This window comes from Trachypithecus francoisi, unplaced genomic scaffold (assembly GCF_009764315.1).
Source record: "Trachypithecus francoisi isolate TF-2019V2 unplaced genomic scaffold, Tfra_2.0 Lachesis_group12, whole genome shotgun sequence".
In the NCBI taxonomy this organism is placed as follows: Eukaryota; Metazoa; Chordata; class Mammalia; order Primates; family Cercopithecidae; genus Trachypithecus; species Trachypithecus francoisi.
In genome coordinates this window covers 62,093,944-62,116,031 of record NW_022681457.1, presented here as the reverse complement: position 1 = coordinate 62,116,031, position 22,088 = coordinate 62,093,944, and the positions used below count along the sequence as shown (strand labels likewise).

General features: G+C 43.6%; 1 protein-coding gene across 3 annotated transcripts in view; it reads left to right on the top strand.

Annotated features, from left to right (window-relative positions):
* The window catches only part of CEP89 (centrosomal protein 89), a 99,957-nt gene that overhangs the window by 50,441 nt on the left and 27,428 nt on the right, over positions 1–22,088 (top strand). For all 3 annotated transcript variants that reach the window (XM_033225609.1, XM_033225611.1, XM_033225610.1), the window contains 3 exons: positions 447–550; positions 5,840–5,955; positions 8,674–8,854. In XM_033225609.1, the coding sequence (XP_033081500.1) occupies positions 447–550; positions 5,840–5,955; positions 8,674–8,854 (401 nt within the window). The remainder of the gene's footprint in view (positions 1–446; positions 551–5,839; positions 5,956–8,673; positions 8,855–22,088) is intronic.

Here is a 22,088-nt window from a genome sequence, read left to right as displayed (position 1 = left end):
ACTCCCACACTAACCCCTTCCCCACCAAATCTAGCTTTAATTAAGGATGAAAAGGTCTTATTTTTTGTATTAAAAACCTCCAATTTATTATCCTGCATCTTTAAACAAAGGAAAAATGTCAGTGTTGATGGGCATCTCTGCCTTTTCTATCAGTATTCAGCAGTTAGAGAACAATGTTAGCAAATTGGGAATCCAATATTGAAAGCCCAGGTTCTTTGCCTCTTGTACTTGGCCTTGCATTTGGTCCTAGTGCTTTCTCACTAGACGGTAGGCTCCCTGAGAGCAGGCACCACCTGTGCTGGTACTGAGAGTTGAAGGCTGGCCTATTGTGAGACCTTGCTAAATGGCTGTTACCATTTGATTTTAGCCACCGCAGCAGCACCAGAACTGAGAAATATAGATGCGTGGGTATGTGTGTGTTATAATTTACGTGCATTTTATTTCAGGAGGAAATGAGAATGTTTAGGATGCGAGTCCAAGAAGTGGTGAAAGAAAATGAAGAATTGCACCAAGAGTTAAATAAGAGTAGTGCTGTTACCTGTGAGGAATGGCAAGTGGCATTGTGTTTCTGCTCTTTTGCTAACTTAAAACAAATGATAATAAGAAAATATGTTATAAAATTATCAAATACATAATTACATTCTTAACTAAAATATTTTAAGGGAGAGTTTCTAAGAAATTAATAAAGTGAATAAAACCCTAATAAATTATTCTAAACTTATATTTTAAAGATGACTTTTAAAATTCTAAGTAGGTTCTCAAACCTGAAATATGGTTGCTTTCTGCTTTTATTTTCTGAGATGGTATTTTTCTAGGGTGATTTTTCCATCTCAGACCTGGAGGGTCTCGTCCCTTCTTAGGCCCCAACGATGGCTCCCAGGGTTTGAGAACAGAAAGCTCAAAATGGCCTCCCAAAACAGAAAGCTCATGAGGCTTGCATGACCAGCTCCCATCTGCCCTGCCCTGGCAGATTCCCTGACAACTGAGGTTGCCCCACTTTCAACCTGTCCTTCCTCCGAAAGCCCTTCTGCACTCCTCACCCTCTAGGGTCCTACTGGAATGGCACTTGTCTATAGTGCTGCCTTCAGGAGAGGCCATTATTTCTCCCTTGTCCCCTCTCCCCTCCCCTCCCCTCCCCTCCCCTCCCCATCCCCTCCCTTTTCTTTTCTTTTCTTTTCTTTTCTTTTCGAGACAGAGTCTCACTATGTTGCCCAGGCTGGAGTGCAGTGGCGTGATCTCGGCTCACTGCAACATCTGCCTCCTGGATTCAAGCGATTCTCCTGCCTCAGCCTCCTGAGTAACTGGGATTACAAGCACCCACCACCATGCCCAGCTAATTTTTGTATTTTTAGTAGAGGTGGGGTTTCACCATGTTGGCCAGGCTGGTCTCGAACTCCTGACCTCATGTGATCTGCCTGCCTTGGCCTTCCAAAATGCTGGGATTATAGGCGTGAGCTATCACACCCGGCGTCTCTGTTTCTTAAGTTGTTTTAGAGTTAGGGTCTCACTCTGTCACCCAGGCTGGAGTGCAGTGGCTCCGTCATAGCTTACTACAGCCTCAACCTCCTGGGCTCAAGCCATCCTCCCACCTCAACCTCCCAAGTAGCTGGGACTACAGGTGTGCCCTACCATGCCCAGCCATTTTTAAAATTTTTCATAGAGACAGAGTCTCGCTATGTTACCCAAGCTGATCTCAAACTCTTGGGCTTCAGTGATCCTCCCGTCTTGGCCTCCCAAAGTGCTGGCATTGCAGGCATGAGCCACTGCACCCGGCCCCTTGTCTCCAGTTCTGATGTACCCTTAAACACATGCCCTGTCCCAGTACCTGCCACACTGTGCCTGCCTATCCTGTCTGCCTCCACATCTGCCTCCATCTTCTCCTTTGTGAACTCCACAAGGGCAGGAACCAGTGTCCTACTCATTTTTGTGTGTGGCCCCGCATCTAGCACAGCAACAGCAAATGCCTGTTAACTGAATTAGAGAAAGTATATGTCTTGAAAAGCCTAAAAGCAATATCTAGACAGGACTAAGAAAACAAAAATTACTCACTTTGAGTAGGTATGTTATATTTAGTGTTTTCAAATGCCTTAACATCACTGGGAAAAAATGAAGTATTTTCTATATGTGATGTTCAGAAATCTGGAATTGAGTCAACAGCACTCTTATCATTGGTTCTCCCTGATTTTGTAGTCACCGATGCGTCAGGTGGGACTGGCCCAGGCAACTCCTGGGTCTTGGTGCTCTATGACCTCCCTGGCTGAGCTTGGATTTTCTTCCGTCAGGGTTCCTAGTATGTCTCCCCTCGTAACCTCCTTGAACGGTGGCCTGGAAAGCAGCTTAGCCAGGCTGGGGCTCAAGAGACCTCGTCAGATTCTGGAACCCCAGATTCCTTCCCTAGCCTTGTATATAGCCACAAATCCAACTTGTCTGCGTTTCCTTAAAACAAAATCAATGAAACACAGGAAAGAAAGGCAGGCCCTGCTTTCAAATGCTTTCAAGGGGCTCAAGAGACCTTGTCAGATTCTGGAACCCCATGTTCCTTCCTTAGCCTTGTATATAGCCACAAATCCAACTTGTCTGCATTTCCTTAAAATAAAATCAATGAAACAAAGGAAAGAAAGGCAGGCCTTGCTTTCAAATCCACAGCCCCGCAGTGTTCCCCAATCCTGTGTTTATTGGGATTCGAAATCTGCCCTTTGCTCTAGCATGATGGCCCACACCAGCGTGGGGAGAGCATCAGGCTTGCTCAGGGCCTCCCTGAGCAATTCTTTGAATTCACTGCCCTCAAGCTGCAGGAGGGTCTCTGGGCTCTGGAGCATCACACTTGGTGGGCAGAGCTCCTTGCTGCTCTCAGTACCTACACACATGCACAGCTGCTAAACCTGCACGCAGCACTTGGTACACAGACTTCACACTTCAGCAGAAGCTTTCTTTCTTTTTTTTTTTTTTTTGAGACAAAGTCTTGCTCTGCCATCCAGGCTGGAGTACAGTCGCGTGATCTCGACTCACTGCAACCTCCACCTCCCAGGTTCAAGTGATTCTCCTGCCTCAGCCTCCCAAGTACCTGGGATTACAGGCGCCCACCACCATGCCTGGCTAATTTTTTTTTTAATTTTTAGTAGAGATGAGGTTTCACCACACTGGACAGGCTAGTCTCCAACTCCTGACCTCAGGTGATCCACCTGCCTCGGCCTCCCAAAGTGCTGGGATTATAGGCATGAACCACCACACCTGGCCCAGCAGACGCTTTCTGCTTGGTTGCCAGTAATTTCTCAATGAACTTCTGGGCTGCAAGTAAAGTTTGTGTATTTCTTTTCCTAACTTCCCCTGAATCACTGGCTAACCTCAGGCTTAATGGGTCTGTTTCTTTCTCTATAAAATAAAAGGGAGGCTGGACGTAGTGGCTCATGCCTATAATCCCAGCACTTTGGGAGGCTGAGGCGGGAGGATCAATTGAGGCCAAGAGTTTGAGACCAGTGTGGCCAACATGGTGAAACTGCTTCTCTACTAAAAATATAAAAATTAGCCAGGCATAGTGGCACATGCCTGTAATCCCAGCTACTCGGGAGGCTGAGGCGGGAGAATCACTTGAACCCAGGAGGCGGAGGCTGCAGTGAGCCTAGATCGTGCCACTGCACTCCAGCCTGGGCAACAGAGTGAGACCCTGTCTCAAATAATAATAAAATAAATAAATAAAACAAAATAAGAGGGAGTGTTGAACCAAATCTGAGATTTTGAACTTTTTTTAGGAATGGGGGATCAGTCCCTTTCATTTTAAAAAGAAATGGCTCAGGCTCAGTGGTTCACCCCTATAATCCTAATGCTTTGGGAGGCTGAGATGGGAGGAGCACTTGGGGCCAGGAGTTCACGGCTGCAGTGAGCTATGATCACACCACTGTGCACCAGCCTAGGCGACAGAACAAGACCTTGTCTCAAAAACAAAACAAAAACAAAAACAAAACAATTAAAAATTAGCTGGCATGATGGCATGCACCTGCAGTCCTAGCTAGTCAGAAGGCTGAGGCAGGAGGATCTGTTAAGTCCAGGAATTCAAGGCCACAGTGACCTCTGATGGTGCCACTGTACTCCTGTCCTGCCTGGGTGACAGAGCAAGACCTTGTGTCTAAAAAATAAAAAATAAAATGAATGCAGGGAGGGAGAAAGGAAGGAATGAACAAATGAATGAATGAACAAATAAAGAAAAAGTCTTGTAAATTAGTCCAAAACGCAGCTGGGCACAGTGGCTCACGCCTGTGATCCCGGCATTTTGGGAGGCCGAGGCGGGTGGATCACCTGAGGTCAGAAGTTTGAGACCAGGCTGGCCAACATGGAGAAACCCTGTCTCTACCAAAAAATACGAATACAAAAATTAGCTTGGTGTGGTGATGCATGCCTGTAATCCCAGATACTCAGGAAGTTGAGGTGGAGGTTGCAGTGCGCCAAGATCTCACCACTGCACTCCAGCCTGGGCAACAGAATGAGACCCTATCTCTCAAGAAATAAATAAGTAAATAAATAAATAAATAAGTCTAAAACATAAAACAGACCATCGTGGAGCTGCCCAGTTTGTGGCGGGAATGAGGAGGCTAGCACAGACCAGTTTTGGGTGAGGCCTTCCTGACAGCATGGCAGCCCACTCCATGGGTGCTGGTAGCTGGCAAGAGACACCCTCACAGTGCCCAGGAGCCAGTCACTGCATAGCCACAGTTGGGGCCACACCATTGTTACAGCCTGACTCCTTTCATCTTGTCTGTTTCCTTCCTCTTCCTTACCTTTAGGGTTTCAAGTGGAAAATCAAGATTGTTTACTGCTTTAGTAAGTAAACTTACCACCCAGTGTACTTTGGGTGGTCAACACTTCACTAGATGATTTCTAAAGTCCCTTCAGCTCATTCTAATCAGAATTTGTGATCTTGAGGACTGAGCTGGGCTGGAGTTTACATTGCACTGGAAGGAGAGGATTTGCTTGTGCTTGAGAGGAAGGCTGGGGCAGATTCATACAGTTCTAAGAAACCATTTCAAAGCCTGCTAACAGAGTCTTTTTTTTTTTTTTTTTTTTTGCAAATATGCTACTGATTACAAAGGAGTATTTTAAAATTAAAATGGGAACTTACTAAATTCTTTAAATATGTTCCATATGGGCTTAGGAATAATATAGTGGGTGGCAGGACTAGAGGTTTATACATATGAAACTTCATCAGGGCTGGGCGCGGTGGCTCAAGCCTGTAATCCCAGCACTTTGGGAGGCCGAGACGGGCGGATCACGAGGTCAGGAGATCGAGACCATCCTGGCTAACACGGTGAAACCCCGTCTCCACTAAAAAAAAAACTACAAAAAACTAGCCGGGCGAGGTGGCGGCGCCTGTAGTCCCAGCTACCCGGGAGGCTGAGGCAGGAGAATGGCGTGAACCTGGGAGGCGGAGCTTGCAGTGAGCTGAGATCCGGCCACAGCACTCCAGCCTGGGTGACAGAGCGAGACTCCGTCTCAAAAAAAAAAAAAAAAAAAAAAAAAAAAACTTCATCAGCCATTTAGTGACTATTCAAGCTGGGTACTGTGCACATGGGACAGTCTCCTACTCTATCCTCTTTACTTCTGTACATGTTTGAAATTCTACATCTGAAAGCGTTTCTGAAGTAGTCCGTAATTCAGACTCGCGGCTGTCCTTCCCCAGCTGACTGCAAATGGCAGGATTTGCTGCTGTGTTAACATGTTTAACATGGAGACATGGCTTGATATTCATTACCTATAATGCACCCATTGCTTCCTTTTAGATTCCAGAGTGTTTCTGTAACCATTCAGCACCTGAATCACAGTATTTCATCTTGTAAATCAATTGCAGGCGTCAGTTTCAGACTCAAGCAAAACTGGTTTTAGAGGAAAACAAGTTGTTGCTGGAGCAGTTGGAGATTCAGCAAAGGAAAGCCAAGGACAGCCACCAGGAGCACCTCCAAGAAGGTGAGGTCCTTCCAGCGAGGACTGGCCATGCAGTGATGTCACTATTGTCATTTTACCCTTCTATCTCCCTCCTGCCGGGGGCCCCAATTGAAAATGAGAGAAGTCATGTTTTACATTCTTGACTAAAATACGGCTGTTTATAACCTTTCCACGTCATTACCCTCAATGCATAGATAGCTTTTTCATACTCCACAGTGTCTCTCATCATCCCATGGGTTTGTAAATCACTCGCAGGGATAGTGGTAGACTCAGCAGAACTGGTTTTGGGGTAAAATAGTACCTTAGAAATGGGAAAGATCATGCGAGGTAAACATCTGAAATAACACAGGGTCTCTTCCCAGATGTTTGTTGGATGAGTAAATAAGCAGAAATGTTCACGTTCTAAACAGTTCCCCTGTGTCCTTCCTTCCTTCAGTGCTGCGGGCATGGGAGGCGACATCTCTGCAGATTAGATCTCTGTCAGATGCCTTCCGAGAGTGTCCCTCTTCCCGTGCCTTCCCATGCACTCTCCCAACCCCTAGGAGCTTCACAGTCTGTGACAGTGCACAACTGTAAGGAGGCCAGGCTAAGAGTCATCGCTTCTGCTTTAAAACCACAATTTATGAGTACAAAAGATAGTGGCATTTTTTCCCTTTGTTTTACTGATTTTTCTTTCCTAGTGAAGAATGGCATAGGCTGGGAAACTGAAGCACAAGTCATCTTGCATGAGGCCGTGGCACCCCGAGAAGCAGATGGAGGTTTTCCCCTCTCCAGCTGCTTTTGGAATGGCAGCCCCTTCCATGCCATGGCAGGTCCATGAGCAGACCCTGCTGTTGCTGCAGTTGCGGGGCTAGCACTTCCTGTTTCTGAGAACCAGGTTGTGTTTAAAGATGAGAGCAACTCCCAGAGAGGTGCACAGGACTTTCCTCCATGTGATTTCTCCTGAGACCTGCGTGGCCCAGGAGTATTTGCCTTTACTCTGGCATTGTTAAGGGGAGAGGGGAAACAGAGTTGTGGAGCCTCTTATCTTTGTTTTCAGGGTTAGGGATGACATGAGTTTCCTATTTACTGGGCTTAATTTTCTTGAACATACCAGATCTGAACAGAAAGAGGATTTCTGGTCACATGGGGCAGGAAAACCTTTTGACCTGTATGATTCAGTGAGTTGCCTGTGCTGTTTTCCCATTGCCCAGAAACAGCCATTCACTTTGACCAATTAGATATTTTCTTTTTTTTTTTTCTTTTTTTGAGACAGTCTTACTCTTGTTGCCCAGACTGGAGTAGAGTGGCGTGATCTAGGCTCACTGCAACCTCTGCCTTCCAGGTTCCAGCGATTCTCCTGTCTCAGCCTCCTGGGTAACTGGGATTACAGTCACGTGCCACCACTCACAGCTAATTTTTGTATTTTCAGTAGAGGGGGTTTCACCATGCTGGCCATGCTGGTCTTGAACTCCTGACCTCAAGTGATCCACCCACCTTGGCCTCCCAAAATGCTAGGATTACAAGCGTGAGCCACTATGCCCAGTCACCAGTTAGATATTTTCATAGAGTAGAGAGATGTACAGTTTTATGCTATAATAAATACCTCTAAGTGCCACTGTCAGCAGATGCTCAGGAAATGTCTTATTACATACAACTATGTAACACAGGATGAAAATATTTATGACTTACTTTAGATACAGGACATAAAATAAAAGTTTAATGAGGAAAGGCAAGGAAAATAATAAATCCAGTTCTTAGTTTAACCATGTTTGATGTCCTTAAAAATCTTGAAAATCTTGTAGCTTTAGGGACAATGTTATGACATATGCTTGCACACCCGTGTGTGATTTAAGGCTTCAGTCTTAGGAAAGTCAGTTCGTTGAAGACGAATCATTTTTGGTAAAATATTATAGTGGATTTTATTTTTAAAAGTATATATTTAGTGAGTGCTTAATGTAAAGATAGTAATTTCTTTTGGCTTTTTTGGTTTTTGTTTTTGGAGACAAGGTCTCACTGTGTCATCCAGGCTGGAGTGCGGTGGCCCAGTCACGGCTCACTGTAGTCTTGAACTCCTGGGCTCAAGCAGTCCTCCTGCCTCAACCTCCCGGATATCTGGGACCACAGATGCATGTCACCATGCCCTGCTCATTTTTAAATTTTTATGTAGAGATGGGGTTTCACTATGTTACCCAGGCTGGTCTGAAACTCCTGACCCCAAGCAATCCTACCCTCAGCCTCCCAAAGGGCTGGGTTTACAGGTATGAGTCACTGTGCTCAGTAGGGACAGTAATTTGTAAGGACAAAGCCTTTGGTGTTAATTTATAACACTCCAAAAGATCTTTTTTTTTTTTTTTTTTTTCTGAGAGACTCTCATTCTGTTGGCCAGGCTAGAGTGCGGTGGCATGATCTCAGCTCACTGTAGCCTTTGCCTCCTGAGTTCAAGTGTTTCTCGTGCCTCAGCCTCCTGAGTAGCTGGGATTATAGGCACCCACCACCACGCCTGGCTAATTTTTGTATTTTTAGTAGAGACAGGGTTTCACCAACTTTACCAGGCTGGTCTTGAACTCCTGACCTCGTGATCCACCTGCCTCAGCCTCCCAAAGTGCTGGGACAGGTGTGAGCCATCACGCCCAGCCCAGAAGATCTTTAAAAGGTCATTTTTATCAGCTGACTTTCATTAGTGTTTCCTAATAGCCAATAATTGTGTTTTATGAGGTCTTCTGTGCCAAGTTTTTATCCTTCTCTTTTGATTTTCAGTTTCTAAGCTGACTAAACAACTAATGCTCCTGGAGACGAAAACCCAAGGCCAGGAAAAGGAGCTGGTGGAGAACAGGGAACAGCTGGAGATTTTACATGCCAAATGCCGAGAACTCAAAACACACTCGGATGGCAAAATTGCAATGGAAGTTCATAAATCAATTGTAAATGAATTAAAAAGGTAAGGATTTAATGTTTTGCCTTTTGTTTTTTTCCAAGACAGGGTCTTTCTGTGTTGCCCAGCCTGGTCCCAGACTCCTGGGCTCAAGTGATCTGCCCATCCCAGCCTCTCAAAGTTTTGGGATTACAGGCATGAGCCACCATGCCCAGCTGATTTAATGACTTTTCGAGTATAATGAGTCACTCTGCCTGTGGTTATAGGCAGAATGGAGAGAGGTTGCTCGTTCAGTTCTTTCTGGGTTTCTTCACCTACGGTCATGCACAGCAGCGCGGCACAGGTGTCTGTCTGAAAGTGAGAATGGGACTTTTTTTTTTTTTTGAGACGGACTCTCACTCTGTTGCCCAGGCTACAATGCAGTGGCGCAATCTCAGCACACTGTAACCTCCACTTCCTGGGTTCAAGCGATTCTCCTGCCTCAGCCTCCTGAGTAGCTGAGATTACAGGGGTGCATCACCATACCTGGCTAATTTTTGTATTTTTGGTAGAGACAGGGTTTCACCGTGTTGACCAGGCTGGTCTCAAACTCCTGACCTCAAGTGATCTGCCTGCCTTGGCCTCACCTCCCAAAGTGCTGGAATTACAGGTCTGAGCCATCACACCCAGCCTGACTTTCTTTTTCTTTAAATAACTTTGGTAATAAATGGTAAATTAAAGTAGGGCCTGGCTCTCCTTGAGGGCTGCAGTCTGCACTTTGTGTGTGATTTTTTTTTTCATGCTGTTTTGGCCTTTATTAATTTTAGAACCAAAGGCAATTTAAAATAGTGGAACTGGGCTGGGAGTGGTGCCTCATGCCTGTAATCCCAACACTTTGAGAGGCAGAGGCAGGCAGGTCACTTGAACCCAGAAGTTTGAGACCAGCCTGGGCAAAATGGTGAAACCACATGTCTCAAAAAAAAAAAAACAAAAACTACAGGGACATGCCCACCTGGCCACAATATATTTTTTTTTTTTTTTTTTTGAGGCAGAGTCTCGCTCTGTCGCCCAGGCTGGAGTGCAGTGGCCGGATCTCGGCACACTGCGAACTCCGCCTCCTGGGTTCACGCCATTCTCCTGCCTCAGCCTCCCCAGTAGCTGGGACTACAGGCGCCCGCCACCTCGCCCGGCTAGTTTTTCGTATTTTTTTAGTAGAGACGGGGTTTCACTGTGTTAGCCAGGATGGTCTCGATCTCCTGACCTCGTGATCCGCCCGTCTCGGCCACAATATATTTTTAAGTAAGGAGTTTAGGTTTTAAAACAGCACATAGAAAATGATTACAATTTTATTTTTTAAGAAGTGCGTGTGGCCGGGCGGGTGGCTCACGCTTGTAATCCCAGCACTTTGGGAGGCTGTGTTGCGTGGATCACCTGAGGAGAGGAGTTTGAGACCAGCCTGGCCAAGCTGGTGAAACCCTGTCTCTACTAAAAGTACAAAAATTAGCCAGGCATGGTGGCAGGCACCTGTAATCCCCGCTACTTGGGAGGCTGAGGCAGGATAATTACTTGAACCCGGGAGGCGGAGGTTGCAGTGAGCCGAAATTGCACCACTGCACTCCAGCCTGGGAGACAAGAGGGAGACTTTGTCTCAAAATAAAAAAGAAGTGTGTGTGTGTGGTGTGTGTGTGTGTGTGTGTGTGTGTAACCAGCCGTAACAGTTTGCCTGGGACTGAGGGGTTTCCCGGGATGTGGGACTTTCAGTGCTAAAACTAGGAATGTCCTAGGCAAAGTGAAATGAGTTGATCATTCTAGTATGTATGTATAAATGTATGTGTTTGTATAATTACATGTGTATGTGTGTGTATATATAATATACATACATATGTATGGTATGTATGTAATTGGTAATTGGCCAATTGGTAATAGTCTGCGTGGGAGGATTGCTTGAGCCTAGGAGTTTGAGATCAGCCTGGGCAACATTGTGAAAAAAAAAATATGTATATATATATATATAGAGAGAGGGGCTATTTTCTCATGTCAAAAAGAATCTTGTATGTGTATGTGAGAGAGAGAGATGGTATATATATTAACTATGTATAGGAGACATACATAATTAATATATGATAAAATATATGTATAATTATATATAAATATTTTATATATTTATATTTATATGTTTTATATAAATTATAAAATCATATATGTGTATATATTAAAAATTACATATATACTGTAAGTACATGGAAAAAAGGCAGAATGGGAAAATATTAATAGAAATTATCTTCGGCAGATGAGATTGTGTTTCAACCAGGGTCTTTGAGAGAAGCAACCAATAGGTTAGTGAGAAAGACAGAGAGAGTGAGATTTCTTTTAAAAATTGGCTCACACAATTGTAGGGGCAGGCAAGTTCAAAATTCATATGGCAGGCCAGCCCATTGGAAACCCAGGCAGGATCTCTATCTTACAGTTTTGAGGCAGAACTCCTTCATTGAGAAAACTGTTTTTGCTCTTCAGGCCTTAGATTAGGCTCACCTACATTATCGAGAGTAAACCTCCTTTATTTAAAGTCAACTGATTGTAAATTTTTTTTTTTTTAGACGGAGTCTTGCTCAGTCGCCCAGGCTGGAGCGCAGTGGCTCGATCTCGGCTTACTGCAAGCTCCGCCTCCCGGGTTCACGCCATTCTCCTGCCTCAGTCTCCCAAGTAGCTGGGACTACAGGTGCCCGCCACCACGCCCGGCTAATTTTTTGCATTTTTAGTAGAGACGCGGTTTCACCGGGTTAGCCAGGATGGTCTCGATCTGCTGACCTCATGATCCACCCGCCTCGGCCTCCCAAAGTGCTGGGATTACAGGTGTAAGCCACCGCGCCCGGCCCGTAAATGTTAATGACATCAACAAAATACTTCACAGCAAAGTCTAGTGTTTGATTTAACAACTGGGCACCACAGCTGAGCCAAGGTGACACATAAAATTAACCATCACAATGAGTAATTTTAATTTTTTTTTTTTCCTTTTTTTTTTTGAGACAGTCTTGCTCTGTCACCTAGGCTAGAGTGCAGTGGCGCGATCTTGGCTCACCGCAACCTCCACCTCCTGGGTTCAAGCGATTCTCATGCCTCAGCCCCGCTTATAGCTGGGATTACAGGCATGTACCACCACATCTGGCTAGTTTTGTATTTTGTTGGCCAGGCTGGTCCTGAACTCCTGGTCTTAAGTGATCTGCCTGCCTAGGCCTCCCAAAGTGCTGGGATTACAGGCATGAGCCACCAGCCTGGCCTCTTGTATGTTTTTATATTTCCAAGTGTCCTATTCACTTTTGTAATAAGGGGGAAAAATGTTTTAAACAGTGAGTCTTTCAGTTCAAAATGGTTGACTGAATACACCTATTGACTTCTGTTTCTCTCCAGCTCCTCCTTCTCCCTCCGTAGCGTTGGTGTGGGGCAACAAATGAGCTAGTGCATGTGAAGCTTGGTGCTTTAGTAAATGCTGGTGATTCTAACTACTGGAGCCCAGTGGTTTTGACTCTGCTATTACATGCTGACTGGGCCAGACTTGTGCTTTGCTTTGCTTTCTTGAGATGAGATCTCCCTCTGTCACCCAGACTGGAGTGCAGTGGTGCGATCTTGGCTCACTGCAACTCCCACCTCCTGGGCTCAAGCCATCCTCCATTTCAGCCTCCTAAGTAGCTGGGACCACAGGTACGTGCCATAGCTCCTGGCTATTTTTTGTATTTTTATTAGACAGGGTTTCACCATGTTGTCCAGGCTGATCTTGAACTGGACTCAAACGGTCCACTCACCTTGGCCTTCCAAAGTGCTGAGATTCCAGGCGTGAGCCACCATATGTCTCCAGACATGTGCTTTTCTGTTGCAATAGAGGAAGGAAATACTTTTGAAATCATGTTCATCTTTATAATTTTATGTTTCTCAAACATCTGCTCCAGCGACCAACGTGTTTTTGTGGCTGTGTCATAACTACATAAACATACAGTCATGTACCACGTAACAATGCTTCAATCAACAGTGGACCACATATACGACAGTGGTCCCATACAATTATAATGGGGCCAAAAATTTCCTATCACTTAGTGATGTCATAGCCATTGTAGCATCGTAGAGCAATGCGTTACTCTTGTGTTTGTGGTGTTGCTGGTGTAAACAAACCTACTGCACTGCCAATCCTGTGAAAGCCTAGCACGTGCAGTAATGGATGGTGCATAATACTTGATAATGATAATGAGTGACTATGTTACTGGTTTATGTATTTGCCCTACTTTTTATTATTTTAGAATGTACTCCTTCTACTTATGAAAAAATAAAGTTAACTGTAAAACAAGCTCAGGCGTTTCCTTCAGGAGGTGTCCAGAAGCAGGCATTGTTATCACAGGAGGTGAAAGCTCCATGCATGTTACTGCCCCTGAAGATTTTCCAGTGGGATGAGACATGGAGGTGGAGGACAGTGATATTGATTATCCTGCCCCTCTGCAGGCCTAGACTCCTGTGGCATTTGTTCTTCATTTTTTAAAAGAATGTCTAGAAAGTTTTAAAAATTTTCTTAATAGAAAAAAGTTTGAGAGTAAGAATATAAAAATAGAAATATTTTTGTACAGTTGTACAATGTGTGTTTTAAACTGTGTTATAAAAAAGTCAAAAAATTAAAAAGTTTATAAAGTAAAAAGTTACAGTATACTAAAATTAATCTATTATTGAAGAAAAAATTTTAAAAATAATTTAAATGTAGCCTAATTGTACAGTATTTAGTCTACGAGAGTGTACAGTAATGTCCTTGGCCTTCACATTCACTCATCACTCACTGACTCACCCAAAGCAACCAATCCTGCAAGTTCCATTCATGCCCTGTATAAGTGCACCATTTTTATCTTATCCATTTTTATCTTTCTTTCTTTCTTCTTTTTTTTTTTGAGGCAGAGTCTCGCTCTGTTACCCGGGGGCTAGAGTAGTGCAGTGGCATGATCTCGGCTAACTACAACCTCTGCCTTCTGGATTCAAGCAATTCTCATGCCTCAGCCACCTGAGTAGCTGGGATTATAGGAGTGTGCCACTATGCTTGGCTAATTTTTGTATTTTTAGTAGAGATGGGGTTTCACCATGTTGGCCAGGCTGGTCTTGAACTCCTGGCCTCAAGCATTCTGCCCGCCTCAGCCTCCCAAAGTGTTGGGATTACAGGCGTGAGCCACTGCGCCTGGCCTATCTCATCAATCTTGATTAACTGATATTTCATTAGGATATGTGTAGGTGTGGGGGTCTTTTTTTCATTTGCTGCAGTGGGTACCTCTGCAGTGAATCCCCCAAGGTCTTCAGAGGTCTGCAAATGCCCTTCAGCTGTTCACTTCTTCCTTTCTGCTGTCTCTCGTATCCTTCTGAGGTTCCTGATGACCTAAGGCTGGACCTCCTGGATGGGTTGTCCACTTCTAGTACCTTTTATCTCCATTTCCCAATCGTTTGTTTCCTTGGTTCTGAGAGGTTCCTCAAACATATCTTTCAGCCCTTGTGATATTTTTAAAATTCTGGTAATCATGTTTAGTCTGGCTCTTATTTAATGGCTATACTTTCTTTTCTCATGGCATTTTGTTCTTTTAAAGCCTCCTTAGTCCTCTGTGTTAACTCAGTTTCCCTTGAGCTTCTCTGCTTGTCTGGATCTCTCTTTCATGTTGCAATTTCTTTCACCACACCTAATGATCCTTGTTGCTTGTTCACATCTAGACATCTGTTCTGATTTTAGGAAGAGGAACTACTGGTACTTGGTGTGTACTGTGTCAGTTGAGGGATTTTCTGCCCTGGTGGTTCCCTGTGCAGGCATCTCCCTGGCTGCTGAGCAGGCCTCTGTGTATATAGATAAGGTGCACGCAATGGTCAGCTTCACTTTAGGATACAGGTCTCCCAGAAGCCAGGATAAAGGCTTCCCTTTGTAGATACAACCTGTCCCCCTAAATCTTTAGCTCTCCCCAAAAAAGTTTGCTAAATTTCCTTAGAGAAGTGGGTTGAGACCTTGTTTTTCTCCCACCTTCATCTTGAGTAAGCCCAGCCTTTCTAGAAAATAGTAAAAGCAAAGAGAGCCATCTCTGCTTCCAGGTGTGACCGCCAGTCCAACCCAAAGCCAACTGACAGCTCACCAGGAACATGAGCTTGTGCCATTTCCCATGTCACTGTTCCTTCCATGCAGGGTTGCCAATGGGCAGAGGAAGCAAGACAAAATACCCATTATTTGCCTTCCTTTCAACCAGGGTAGGCGAAAGAACACATACACACCACACCTCAAGGCTTGCCCTGCAGAGGTTCAATAAGCCTTTTTATCCCTGCACAAAAATCTTGTCCTCATGACTTCACCTTTGCCTGAGGCATAACCCTTTCCCAAACTCCTCCCCAGACATTCCCCCAGTGTAAGCGCTGGTTCAGCAGCTGCTTTGCTGATAAATCAGTGCGTATTCTACATGTGGCCTATCTTTATTATGATGCCAGCATGGGAAGGGGCTCCCTAGTGGAGACTGTCGGAGGGCACTTCTACTCCCTTGAGCCTCACTCCAAGGTGTCCTTGGCTTCCGTAGCCAAAACAAAAACACTCAATTTCCTACTCCTCATTTTGTCTATTTTTCTACTAGGTCTTCATGGAATCCACATATTCTAGCTCTGATGAATTCCTGCCTCTCTCCATGTTATAAATTATCTCTCCAAACACTGCCCCTTCCATGGGAGAGCCCATTAGGGTCACATCCCCGGCCCCATCCTTGTCATTCCTCTACCCTCGACCCACCTATGAATTCTGTGCCCAAAGCCGCTGAGCCAAAGCCGCCATAAAGGCTTTCTCTCCCCAGCCAGTTCATTCTGAGCCATAAAAGTCTTTCTCTAATTTCCACTAAAAAAAGATTTGGTGGCATCTTTGTTATTTTAAAATGGTCATTTCTCCCCCTGCCTTCACCATTAGTGACTTCTTTTTAAACTTTTTATACCTTCTTTACTTACATCTAGGGGGGTATCAGAACACAATGGTGTGTCACTTAATGGGGATACGTTCTGAGAAACTCATCATTATGTGATTTCATCATTGTGTGGGCATCACAGAGTGTACTCACACAAAGCCACATGGCATAGCCTCCTGCACACCTGGGCTAGATGCTGGAGCTGTTTGCTCCGAGGCTACACACCTGCACAGCATGTCACTGTACTGAACACTGCAGGCAACTATAAACCAATGGTAACTATTCATGTATCTAAACATATCTAAACAGAAAAAGTACAGTAAAAATACAGTAGAAAAGAAAAATGGGGCTGGGCATGGTGACTGATGCCTGTAATCCCAGCACTTTGGGAGGCCGAGGCAGGTGGATCAGTTGAGGGGCTAATTTTTAAGTATTTCTGTAGAGGTGGGATCTTGCTGTGTTGCCCAGGTTGGTCTCAGACTCCTGGCCTCAAGTGACCCTCCTGCCTTGGCCTCCCAAAGTGCTGGGATTATAGGCATGAGCCACCATGCCTGGCCCCTGGTCTTTAGTCCTTAAAGCACAGGTCATAAAAGTGTTTCGTTTCATCTGGAAGGGTTTTAAGAAAGTCCTGGGGTGAGACTGGGCGCAGTGACTCACACCTGTGATCCTAGCACTTTGGGAGGCCAGGGCAGGAGGATCTCTTGGGCCCAGGAGTCTGAGACAGAGAAGCTCCAAAATTTCTTCAGGGAACTACAAATCATGACATAGTGGATTTGAAAAAGAAACAAATCGAATTTTTATAACTGAAACACACAATAGCCAAAATTAAGAATTCTTACTCTTAAAGATGTTCTGTTTATATATATATTATATGTATATATATTTATATAAGTAAATCGTATTTATATATATATTTATATATATATCTATATATGAGGATAATAAGATGGAGAGAGACTTGCAATCAGGAGGACTGCTTTAGATACAGTGTTCAAGGGAGGCCCCTGAGGAGGAGATGGTTGATTCCAGGCAGGATGCCTGAGAAGCAAGAAGGAAGTAAAATGAAAGTAAATGGTAGTGGTAAATATATAGATAAATGTAATGAACATTGAGTCTTTAAAATGGTAATATCTTTGGGGATTTAAGAATACATAAAATTAAAAGGCACAACAATAATAACATATAATCAGGCACAAGGCACATGGAGTTTGTGTTCTAAAGTCTTTATATCATTCAGAAGAGGATAAAAGTGTTGACTAATTTTATAACTTGCAATATGCATGATGAAATTTCTGGAAACAATGTATATAACTTTTTTTTTTTTTTTTTTTGAGATGGAGTCTCGCTCTGCCGCCCAGGCTGGAGTACAGTGGCCGGATCTCAGCTCACTGCAAGCTCCGCCTCCCGGGTTCACGCCATTCTCCTGCCTCAGCCTCCCGAGTAGCTGGGACTACAGGCGCCCGCCACCGCGCCCGGCTAATTTTTTGTATTTTTAGTAGAGACGGGGTTTCACTGTGGTCTCGATCTCCTGACCTTGTGATCTGCCCGCCTCGGCCTCCCAAAGTGCTGGGATTACAGGCGTGAGCCACCGCGCCCGGCCGTATATAACTTTTAAACTAGTATTGGGATAAAAAGAATCATTTAAAAATAATCCAAATAAGAGCAGGAAAGTGAAAGGTAGGCAAGGGGAGAATAGAAAACAAAAAGTAAAACCTTAGATTACAAAAAGTAAAAAGTAGATTTAAAACCAAACATACCAGTAGTAGATACACTAAATGGACAAAATACTCCAGTTAAAAGACAAAGAATGTCACAGTGTAAACTAAAGCACAACTATGTTGTCTTTAAGATGTATGTCCCAAGCATAAGGATAGAGAAAGGTCAAAAGTAAAAGGACAGGAAAAACAGTACTACTCAAGTACAAACCAAAACAGGGATGGTAAATCTTAATCTCTAACAAGGTAGATGTTAGTGTAAAAAATACTACTTAGGCCAGGCATGGTGGTTCAGCCCAGAGGTTCAAGACCAGCCTGGGTAACATAGGGAGACTTTGTCTCTGCGAAAAATTTAAAAATTAATTGGGTGTGATGGCTCACTGTCTGTAATCCCAGTTACTCAGGAGGCTGAGGCAGGAGGATGACTTGAGCCCAGGAGTTTGAAGCTGCACTGAGCAGTGATCACACCACTGCACTCTAGCCTGGGCAACAGAGTGAGACCCTGTCTCAAACAGAACAAACAAAACAAAAATGCTAAGCAAAGAGGATGATTCATAAAGATAAAAGGCTCAACTTACCAAGTACAATTCACACAAATTTAAATTTGTGTGCACCTAGAAATAATTTATGTCAATACATTTGAAAATTTAGATGAAATAGTCAAATTCTTGAAAACTTACCTTAAAACTGACTCAAAAAGAAAAAGAATACCTGAATAGTCCTCTAATCATAAAAGAATTGAATTAAAAAATCTTCCCTTGAAAAATCCAGGCCTAGATACCTTCACTAGAGAGTTCTACAAATATTCAAGGAAGAAATAATTTCAGTCTTACATAAATCTTTCTAGAAACAGAAAAAGAATTAATGCTCCTTAATCTAATGAGGTTAGTATAACCTTGATACCAAAACCCAACAGTGATAGTATAAGAAAGGAAAATTTCTTTTCATTTCACTTATGAATGTAGATGTAAAACTTCTATTAAATTCTAACATTCTAAAGTTCTATTAAAAAATAAAACTACAAAAAAGATCACACCAATTGGTGAAATGTCGAAAGGTTTCCTATTGAGATTGGAAACAATACAAGGTTGCCCTCTGACACCATTTCTGACAACATTAACTGCACTAGCTACTGAGTGGTAACTGACACACGTGGCATGAAAAACTTAGGAGGTTTGGAAAAAGGGAAAACAATAGTGTCATTATTCATAAATGATATAATTCTATCTGTAGAAAACAAATCTACAAATCATTAAAAATAGTAAGAGATTTTAGCAAAATTGTTCAAAACAAAATTTATAAAAATTAATTGTATTTCTTTGTAGGAAAAAAACATGTAGAAAATGGTATTTGGGGCTAGGCACGGTGGCTTATGCCTATAATCCCAGCACTTTGGGAGGCCGAGGCAGGCGGATCATGAGGTCAAGAGATCGAGACCATCTTGGCCAACATGGTGAAACCCCGTCTCTACTAAAAATACAAAAGTTAGCTGGGGATGGTGGCACAGACCTGTAATCCCAGCTACTTGGGAGGCTGAGACAGGAGAACCTGGGAGGTGGAGGCTGCAATGAGTGGAGATCGGGGCACTGCACTGCAGCCTAGCAACAGAGCGAGACTCCATTTAAAAAAAAAAAAGATATTTTGAAAACTAAGGTAATGATAGGTTATCATGATGAGAAAAAAATTTTTTAATGAAAAAGAAAGAAGGAAGGAAGGAACCATTGACAAAGCTTCACAAATAGGTGTGAAAAGATTTATAGTACTTCTGTTGGGAAAATTATGAAACTTCATTGATTACATGATTTCACTTGGTGAAGAATTCCAAGCTGACAGATTTTTGGTAGTTTGTGGGTTTTTTTCCATTCAGTTTTAAAGATGCTGGCTGTTCATAGGTTTTTGGCTTGCATCGTTTATGATGAAAATCTGCTGTCACGGTTATCTGTATTCTTCTGAAGATAACGTTTCTCTGAGGCTTCTTCTAAGAATTTTTTATCGTCACTGGTTTTCAGTATTTTAGCTGGGATATGTCTTAGCATGGCTTCTTTCTTTCTTTCAGACCCTTTTTTACACAGGGTCTGGCTCTGTTGGGCAGGCTAGAGTGCAGTGGTGTGATCACTGCTTGCCCCAGCCTCGACCTCCTGGGCTCAAGTGATCCTCCTGCCTCAGCCTCTCAAGTAGCTGGGACTATAGGCATGTGCCACTGCTCCCGGCTAATTTTTAAATTTTTTTGTAGAGACAGAGTCTCGTTATGTTGCCTAGGCTGGTCTCAAACTCCTGGCCTTGAGGGAGCCTCCTGCCTTGGCCTCCTGAAGTGCTGGGATTACAGTGGGGGGCCCCACACCCCGGCAGCATGGTTTCTTTACTCTCCATGAAGTTCATTCAGCTTCTTGGGGCTATCAGTCTTTACTTTTTATCAAGTTTGGAAATCTCTTTTGGCTATTATTTCTTGAACGTTCTCTTCTGTTTTTCCCTCTCACCTCTCCTGGACCGCTTGATGTTGTCCTGTTGATTGTTCTGTTCATTTTTTGCCCACACTTGTTTCTTTCTGGGCTTCAGTCAGACGGTGTCTATTACTATGTCTTCAACTTCACAAATCTTGTGTCCTTCTACAATCTAATCTGCTGTTAGTCCCATCCAATATATTGTTCACTTCGCATAATGATTTTTCCCATCTCTGTAAGAAAGATCCATTTGCGTCTTTTTTTGTATTCTCCATCTCTGTCCCCAGCGTGCTGTTTTTCTCTTCTTTCTCCAATGTAGGAGCATGTTTTTCTAAAAACCTTTGTTTGCCAATGCCATCATCTCTTTCACTTCCAGATCTGTTCTGTTGATTTTTTTTCCCTCCTGATCATGGATCGTATTTTATTGCCTATTCTCATGCTTCATTGGGTGCTGGATGGTGTAGATTTTATGTTGCAGGATGTTAGACTTATTGCATTGCTTTAAATAGTGTTAGATTTCATTCTGGTGCACACTTAAGCCACTAGATAATTGTTGGATTCTTTATTTTTTTATTTTCTTTTCTTTTTTTTCTTTTTCAATTTTTTTTTTTTTTTTGTAGAAACAGGGTCTTGTTATGTTGCCCAGGCTGGTCTTGAGGTCCTGGGCTTGAGCAGTCCTCCCACCTCAGCCTCCCAAAATGCTAGGATTATAGGCGTGAGCCACTGCACGTGGCTAAGCTGGATTCTTTCAAAGCTGACTTTTGTTAGGGTAGGCCCAAAGCAACCTCTAGTCTAGGGCTAAGTTAGCCCCACTACTAAGAGAGTAACACTCCTTTAATAATTCTATCCAATATCTCTTTTATTATAAGGTCTTTCCATTCTGACTGGTGGGTGCATGAACTATTTCCCATTATTTGTGTGTGTCAGAAATTGTTCTGCCTACTGTTTGTAGTGTTTCTTTCCTCGGCTTTAGTTTCCTCTTACACACGGACAGATCAGTACTCAGCCAAAGACCCCTCAAGATCTCCAGAGCCCTTTCTCCCTCTGTGAAATGCCCTCTGCCCTGCCCTGGAAATTGCAGCTGCCTTAACCTCCCTGCTCTTGGATCACTGGCTCCTGGGCTCAGCAGGTATCTGCCAGACGGGAAGGTGGAGGAAGCAGTTGCAGCACTCACCTTGTTTTCCCTTCCCTTCGAGATCACAGTCCTGCCTCGCCTGTTGTCCAAAGTCTGAAAACTGTGGTTTCTTCTGTTTTGCCTGGTTTTCTAGCTGAGGGTAAATCTGGTCTCTGTAACTCTATCTTGGCTGCAAGCAGAAGTCTTGGTATTTTCAACATTCTTCTTTAACCTTTTATCGTTAATCCAGTTCAACAATTTATCCAATAAAATAATAGTTAAGTAAATTTTCAGTGAAAGAAATGAATCCTGGATTTTGTATGTTTCACAGTTATAGTTGACAAACCTTAAAATCATACATTGTTGTGTATTTCTGCTGTGCTGGTAAAGGATGCAGCCCCTATCCCGTTACTCTCTATGCAAATTAGGTAACACCCAAGCTGGTGTTCAACAAAATAAGTGCCCCTTTGTTCTTTGTTTCTTTTGTCTTAAAAATGTGTATTTATAATTACATTATTATGGAAAAAATTGTTTTAGTAGGTTTTTTTATTAAATCTGGCATTTATAACCATGTAAAAAATAGAGCTATCTTAGATTTTTTTGGAAGGAATAGCGTGTACACACAGAGAGAGAGAGAGAGAGAGAGACAGAGAGACAGAGAGACAGAGAGACAGAGACATAAGCCAAAACCGTGAGAGAAAAAGAGGTTAGAGGTTAGATCATCACCATCAAAGAAGTGTGTGGCCGGGTGTGGTGGCTCATGCCTGTAATCCCAGCTCTTTGGAAAGCTAAGGCAGGAGGATCACTTGAGCCCAAGAGCTCAGAACCAGCCTGGGCAACATAGTGAGACCTCATCTTTACAAAAAATACAAAAATTAGCCAGCCATTGTGTGTGCCTGTGGTCTCAGCAACTTGGGAGGCTGAGGTAGGAGGATCGCTTGAGTCCAGAAGTTCGAAGCTACAGTGAGCCGTGATTGTGCCACTGCACTTCAGCCTGGGCAACAGAGTGAGACCCTGTCCCACACAGACACACACACAGTGTGTGCCCAGCCACACCCTCTCTCCCGTGGTCTAGCAGCTTGGTCCCAGGTCCTCTAGGGCCCAGGATTCGGA